Source organism: Labrus bergylta, chromosome 17 (assembly GCF_963930695.1).
Source record: "Labrus bergylta chromosome 17, fLabBer1.1, whole genome shotgun sequence".
NCBI classification, from domain to species: Eukaryota; Metazoa; Chordata; class Actinopteri; order Labriformes; family Labridae; genus Labrus; species Labrus bergylta.
Window position 1 is genome coordinate 24,056,406 of NC_089211.1, and position 8,103 is coordinate 24,064,508.

Sequence of the window (8,103 nt, forward strand, 5' to 3'; positions counted from 1 at the left end):
TAATAAATGCCTTAAAGACTTAGCTGTCGCTTTTGAATGTAAGGTAACAAGAAAGTTAATCAGAACACTTCATAATAAAACCTGATCAATATTTTAACTTTATTAAAAAGCTCTAATTCTTTAACTTTTTCTTATTGTCTGAAATGTGAACCGCCATGAAAGATTGAAATGAAAAGACTTGAATTAACATTTTTTTTTTAACAGGGTCTAATTTAAGATAGAACATAAATTAAATAGTAAAATACTTATTTATGCGTTTTTAATAGATCTTTGAATTTTGTGTTTTTTTGGTGTAACTTCTTAAAGCAACTTTTTTTTTTCAATCAGCCAATGATTTACAGCCTTTGTCTGAATATTTATTTCTCCTTTAATCAACTCAAAAAACATATTTATTTGGGTTAAGACGTAAATCTCATCCTCCATGACTCCATAAAAAGAACTCAAACGAGCAGAGATGTCTTGAGAGACACACACACACACACACACACACACATAGCCTACACACACACACACACACACACACACACACACCCACCCCTCACAGCTCCGTGCTCCAGACTCACGACAGAGGCCTTATATCTGGGGCTTGCATGCTCTGCGTGACCCGTGACTGATTCGAGTTAACAGCTGACTCTTTTCCATTACAAATGGCTCGCGGATAATCTAGATAACTACCGGATCACGCAAACCGGGGTTTTGGTGCACCAGTCCCCGGCCCCACTATTTCAACACGGAATATATAGGCTCCACATTAAAATATCACAGGATGTTATTTTAGCCAAAACTTAACCCGCAGGTATTTTTTTTATTAAGGCTATTTATAGAAACATCATTTAAACATAAACCACGTAAAATAAGCTGTTTAAGCTTATTTAAAATGTGCATACCCCACATTGTAACTCAGCTTAAATAAATAAAACAGTTGTCAAAATATTCGCTTCAATATGGCGATGACCACACAGCCAATTAGACTTTTTAAAGATTCTTCTAAAATCTATATTTGCGCCAAAAACTGCGCTTTGAGTTGATTGCGGACAGGGCCCTAAAAAAAAAAGAAAACCACAAAAAAAGGATGTAAAGCCACGCCATTCTCTCTTTTTGTTTTTTAACCCACTCACAGTTAATTTTTTAGACACTTTTTTTTTGTTGTTATAATTTTCTCTCTCTTTTCATTCGCTTTGATGACGTCTCCCCGCCATGTGATCGGCGCAGTGGTATAAATGGGGAGAGAAGGTCCGCCCCCTCTGTGATTCAAGGTTTGGACCTTTACGCAGGTTCCTCGGCGCGTTTTCTACAACCCTGACAACCACTACTGGGACTGTGTGCATGGTTAGTCTGAGATATTTAAAAAAAAAACATATGGAAATAGCGCGAAAGCAGGGGGGACACCTCTCAGCGACGGCGACACGTGCTCCTTCCTCTCCCCCTCCTCATATGAGTTGTTGAAGAGGGGAGGTGCAGGGGCGGCTTGTGCCATCTCATCGTCTTCCTCATCTGGCCGTCGGAGGAGCTCCAGCCATGACTCTGAGCTCCGAGATGTCGGATGCCTCCATCCTGTCCGAAGAGACCGACATCGACGTGGTGGGCGAGGGGGAGGACGGGGACAGCCACACGCGCTCCTACGTGGACGAGGTGGAGCAGATGCACGACGGCATCCTCCTCGCCGGCTCTCCTCCTCCGTGCCTGGACGGCTCCACCACCTCCTCCTCCTCCAGGGACACCTACAAGCCGGCGGGCAAGAACACCCTGGTGAAGCCCCCTTACTCCTACATCGCCTTAATCACCATGGCCATCCTGCAGAGCCCCAAGAAGAGGCTGACCCTGAGCGAGATCTGCGACTTCATCAGCAACCGCTTCCCTTACTACCGGGAGAAGTTCCCGGCGTGGCAGAACTCCATCCGGCACAACTTGTCCCTGAACGACTGCTTCGTGAAGATACCGAGGGAGCCCGGGAACCCCGGGAAGGGCAACTACTGGACCCTGGACCCGGAGTCCGCAGACATGTTTGACAACGGGAGCTTTCTGAGGCGCAGGAAACGGTTCAAGCGGCAGCAGGCGCAGGACCTGCTGCGGGAACACAGCAGCTTTATCCCGGCTGCCGCTGCCGCTGCTGCTGCTGCGTACGGATACGGACCGTACGGCTGCGGAGGATACGGCATCCAGCTCCAGTCCTACCACACACACTCTGCACTTTTTGCTTTCCAGCAGCAGCAGCAGCAGCAGCAGCAGCACAGGCATTCACACGCACACACGGGGACTATCATACCCGCACCATCTTTGATGCCCACCACCACCACGGACTTATCCCGGACTAGGTTTTACCCCCAGCTCACCCCGAGTCTGGGCTCAGGGAGCGTGCAGGCTGCAGCCCCCCCGGTGCAGCAGAAGTCCAGCTCCCCGGTGCAGCGGTCCCCTTTCTCCATAGAGAGCATCATAGGTGGCTCTCTGAGCCCATCCAGGACTTCCCCGGTCGTCGTGCCGGTCTTACCTTCCTCTTTGGGAGCTCCAGCTGTCAGCCACCACCCCGGAGCGGTTTTGCACCCGGTTGAAAACTTTCCGAGCAGAGTAGGAAGCGGCTCTAACGGGTGTTAAAAAACGAATAATCGAGGTGCTGAAGCAGCAGTGGGGAATCATCGGTGAGCCTCTCCTGGAGCTTCTCCGGTCCTCTTGAGGGGCCTCCACAGCATCCAACCTCCCCCCCCTCCTCCCCTCCCAACACACCCGGTTGAAAACTTTCCGAGCAGAGTGTAAAAGCGGCTCTCTGACTGGCGGGTGTTAAAATGTCTTAACAAGAAAACTTTTTTCAGAAACAGAAACTGCATCACAAACAAAACAAAAAAAACGCCCCCTCTTTGAAGGTAGGATTATTTTTGTACGTTTATTTGCTCTCACGCAGCTGAATGATGGACATAAACAAAACACTATTTGTGCCTGTATTCATGCTGTTCAAAAAAAAAGAAATATATTTATGTTGATTTTTTTTCGGTGTGAATCAGACTTTTTTAAAACCACCAACTTTCCCCCCCTTGTATGAAGTAAATTCAGTGACTTAGGGCGTCTCAGGATTACCACAGGTTATAAATGATCACATGTTTATAAAAAAAAAAAATAGGCTAATAATGTATTCGTGTCAAACACATCCATGTTTTTTTTTTTTTTTTTTTTACATTAGTTTGTCAAATCAAACATTTTTTTTACGGTTTTGATTTGAGCTTTGTATTAAAGACACAGAGAGCAAAGTCATACATTTATAATAATATTAATAAGAATAATATGCAGTGTGTGTTTTATTTCAGTCATTCAAACATTGTACATTTTTTTGGGGCAAGTATTGTGTAATTGAAGTGTGATATTTTTACACAGTTTGTTTTTTCAACAAGAATAAATTTCGTTTTGCAAAAAAAAAAAAAAAAAAAGGGAATTTATTTGGGAATACATTTCTGGACTGGCGTTTGACTTATTGGGCCTTTTTACTGCCAGAAGATGGTTGCCAAAAACTTTTTTTATTTGAAGTGTTAATGCTTTTTTTCAGTTGATGTAGTGTAATAACAATCCAGAATAGGCTGTAAAAGAACATCTGTGTGGCTTGTTTTTGCATTTCAAAAAACAAGACGTGCGTGCTATTTTTTTGTTGTCGGTGGTGCAAACCCCTCTGTATACGCTTTTTTTCTGAGCATGCGCACACGAGGCCTGCGTGTACATCTGACCTCTCTCACACTCATCCTCGTAATTACGGTGCTCGGACACGGAAGGTGTCAGCGGGGTGAGGCAGGAGGCTGTATATATATTTTTGTGTTCCTGCTTCAGGGTCGCTGGTTGAACCGAGTCGACAGATGTGCGAGCTCTCGAGAAAAGGAGAAAAAAACAAAAACACCCCTCTTCTTCTAATATTTCATTACCGGCTCTTATGTGGAGCATGTCCCCCCCCTCCTTTGGAGAAAATGAAAATGATGCTCCTGGGGTTCTAGCGTGCTTGGACCTTTATCCTTTACCCTTTATATTTCCACAACAATCTCACCTTTTATTTTGCCCCCTTTTTTCTTGTTTTGTTTTTTTAAAATGCCAAATAGCGTGCTGGCTGTGCGTAAAAGCGCACAGAAACGAGCAGATCCCAGTAAGACGATATGGTAAACATAGACCTTTGAGTAGATTACTTAACAGGCTATTTGTAAGCTTCATAAACAATGGTTTCGAAAACAAGATAAAGGCCAGCAGCTTGAGTGTGCTGCACCTGTGTTACCGTGACGCTGCTGCTGCTGCTGCATGTCAGACCTCTACTGTACAACCCCGCTGCTTCCGTGACTGGATGTGTTCGCCCGTCGACTGCGTGTGCCTGCCTCCCCTGATTCAAAGCAACGTGTGTGTGTGTGTGTGTGTGTGTGTGTGTGTGTGTGTGTGTGTGTGTGTGTGTGTGTGTGTGTGTGTGTGTGTAGTAGATAGCTAAATTGGTGCAGCGCTTAGAGCCAGTTCACTAGGCCACGGGAGGACAGCTATTGCGTGATGATGTAACACGCAATGAGAGACAGACAGGCACACACACACACACACACACACACACACACACACACACACTGAGGAGAGAGAGTAACAGGAAGGAGGTCAGTTGTATAGACTTGTTTACAAATGGTGAAGGTTTATAATCAATGCATTAACACACCTGAACTCGGCTGTAGTGGCGCAATTCATTCTATTACAGTCCTCTAGGAACACGAAGCCCATTGTTTATAGTCATTTAATCATATTTTTTATGGGTTATATCCATGCATAATACCAAGGTGTTCCATGCAAACACAAATGGTGTCTGTAAGCTTAATTATTTAAATACTTGGAGCATGGGTATGACCCTCTAACAGCGTGTAGCCTATCTAATGTTTCTCTAATGTTTCTCTTATCTCTCCAGGATGTCCTCTGTGCATTCACCTCAGCAGCTTTTAAAGAATATTAGGCCTATAACCTATTGCAAAACGTCCTCTAGGAATCTAAAATGAGTGTGTAGCCGATTGTTTATCGTCAGTAATCATATTTTTATGGTTTATACCCATGCACAATAAACATTATCCCATTGCATTTTGAAGGCACACACACATGTTGTCTGTTAGGTTAATTATTAAATGAATTCGAGCATGTTGTGACCCTCTCACAGCGGACAGTATAGCTCGTAATATTTGTCTTTAAAGCCTACTTTAGGCTGTACCCACATCTCAAAGGATGTTACGATAAAAGTCCAATACAGGACTCTTAAATGAGTCTGTTGCAAATTGTGAATTGTCATATGCTTTCTATTATTCCTTATGCTTAGTGCACATGCTGGTATAAAGTGAACGTGCAGGCCTTGCGCTTTGTGTTTGAAACGTGTTAAAGGCTGAATATGAAATTCATTAGTGTGTTTTACGAGCCTTTACCAGCGCACGTTATTGTGTTTAATAACCCGTATGTAGCCTAACCGGGATATTTCTAATATCCCTTCATTATAGGCTACAATAATATTTTTTAAAGGATGTCCTCTGTGCAGTCACCTCAGCTCTGTGTAAAGTGGATTTGAAGTCCTATAGGAGTCTTAATTGAGTCTGCAGCTAATTGTTTATTGTCATTAATCACATTTATGGATATCCATACAGAGCGTAATATCCGGGTATTTCATGCAGTTTAAAAGCCCACACAAATGGTGTGTTAGGCTGCATACTAAATTAATTAGTGCTTTTTTACGACCCTCTTACAGCGCACCTTAATGCACCTTGCACGTCCCAATTATTTCTAATATCTTCCCCTTACAGTTTATGTATCTGCAGGATTTCCTCTTGTGCAGTTATTATTATTTTGATCTTATTTTACTGGCCTCTCTTATTGTTCTGATAATAACGTTATTTGTTGACTATTTCTTGCTAGTTACGCTAGGCTAGCTTGAGGCCTTTGTTGATGCTAGTGTGTGTGTTTCATGTATCAGGACGCACCCCGAGCTTTCAATAATTGACGTCACTTCAAGCGTTCAAACGCCATGTTGAAAACACGCCTCACTCCGGATTTAATTTTTATATATATATAAATATTTGTTTATCTAATCTCTCATTTATGCTTTCCAGGAACAGTGCTTTATTTATATTGTGCTCGTAAACGTTATAAATAATTATGTCACCCTTCACCTGCTGCCGCTTTGAGACATTTCTGTCGTAAAATAAAAACGTAGCGTGTCCAGGAAAAAATAAATAAATAAATAAATAAATAAATAAATAAATAAATAAATAAATAAATAAATAAAACATTATCATGGTTGCAGGTTGCGGGTCACTCACGGACATATTTTCCGGATGTTCTTGCCTTTGACGTCATAACCATAAAAATAAACATCTTTATCTCGTTGGTTAAAAAAATATCTAAGACAGAAAGACCCTCAATAATTAACAGAAATGCTGCTAAAATATATAAAATCAGAGGAAAAAAACAGCATTAATTGTTTAATTGTTAATCTATAATAATATGAAATACGTGCAAATTAAATTATAATAATGTAGGCTATTTAATTAGGCGTATACATTTTTTTTAATGTCAAAACTTTCTTCATTGTTATTATTTAACCAATATAAATGGTGTCTTTAATTTAAAATAAACAATAAACAGAATGATATACCTAGCATTGAATAACATAGGATATGCTTGAGGAACTTATTTGGGTGAATTCATCTTAATTAAAAATAAAAAACAGAAGTGAATTTTCTAATCCCTTATGTGAAAATGTCTGATCGAGTAACTCAGCCTGCTTCATTAAGCGTGTTGTCGTGAGTAGTAAGAAAAAAGTAACCCAGTTTGGAGGTCTTTTCATGACATGTCATAGATCATGTGGGCATCAGCCTCCTGGAGCATGACTGAAGCTCAGTTAGCAGTTTATCCTGCGGGGTCAGAGGTCATGAGGAGAGGGGATAAAGCACAACACTCAGCCCATAAAAGACACCGCTGCTGGGTCTGTGTGGCTGAATGTGTCGCTGGGCCGTTCAGGGCTCTGAGAATAATCTATATTTCAAAGGCGAGTCATAAAGACGATGGCTACTTTAGTTATAAACTTACAGGGCCACTAAACATTTGGGTCACTCGGGTCACCTCATGAACCCGGCTGAGTGAACGAGGCTTCTACTGACCTCATCAGCTTTTGTCGTCAAGGCTACAGAAGAAGAAGAAGAAGTGTGTTTTTAAAGACAGAAAAATCAGCTGGGAGTAATTATAATGCATTCGAAGTAAATCCAGTACAACATAAATCCTACTTTTACATTTTTTAGAAGTTGTTGTTGACGGTGTCAGAAAGCTGATAACTCTGCTTCGTATTTAATATTGAAGTCGTGGTGTGGGTGGTTGTTGTGGTGCATACTGAAAGGTGTTCCCAATATATTGACCTTTCAAAATAAAGTAGCACCAACAACCTCAACAACAACTTCAATCATTTATAAAAAGTTTAAACTTAAGTGAAACTTTCGGAGCATGTGAACAAAAACTGAAAATGCAGACACTTCTTAAAAGTAGGATTTATTTCTTTGAAGAACTCGTTTGTTGGATTACATTTGATTGCTCATGTGTTCATAATGTTAGAGCTTATCAGTGTATTTATTGAATTAATTGGTTATTTAAATAGTAATGGAGAATATAGGGTATTAAAAACTGGATCATGTGGCTGGTTCAACTTCTGCATGAATACTTGAAGATGGGGAAAGATTTATTTTTGCCCGTGTAGTTTTTGTTTTTCAGCTCTAATTAAACTCATGAGTGTGTTGCTCTTTCAGGGTATCCACACAGCATGAGTACTTCAATGTATTTATGATCTTCATGTCAAATATGTTCTATTACTTCAACAAGAAGAAGTGTGTGAGATAAAATGTTAAAGTCTGATTTACAAATATCCACAACTTCAATTTTTATCACCCTTCACATGTAAAACAAAATAAAGAGCGAGTTGATTGTTTTGATCAGATAATGTCAGGATGTTTAGTTTGCAGTGTAAAAAGTATAAATGTGTGAAGTTTAATAAATCAGGATTAACCCCTCGAGGTGTATCACCGCCTTTTCAAGGGGGTCCCAAAGAAACATTTACAGAGACGAGAGTTCAGCACAGCGATACAA

The 8,103-nt window shown here is 41.1% G+C and overlaps 1 protein-coding gene across 1 annotated transcript; it reads left to right on the forward strand.

Annotated features, from left to right (window-relative positions):
• Window positions 1–1,239: 1,239 nt before the first annotated feature.
• foxd1 (forkhead box D1) lies at window positions 1,240–3,412 on the forward strand. Its single transcript, XM_020650913.3, has one exon. The coding sequence runs from the start codon at window positions 1,519–1,521 to the stop codon at window positions 2,590–2,592; it is 1,074 nt and encodes a 357-aa protein (XP_020506569.2). The 5' UTR covers window positions 1,240–1,518; the 3' UTR covers window positions 2,593–3,412.
• Window positions 3,413–8,103: the final 4,691 nt, after the last annotated feature.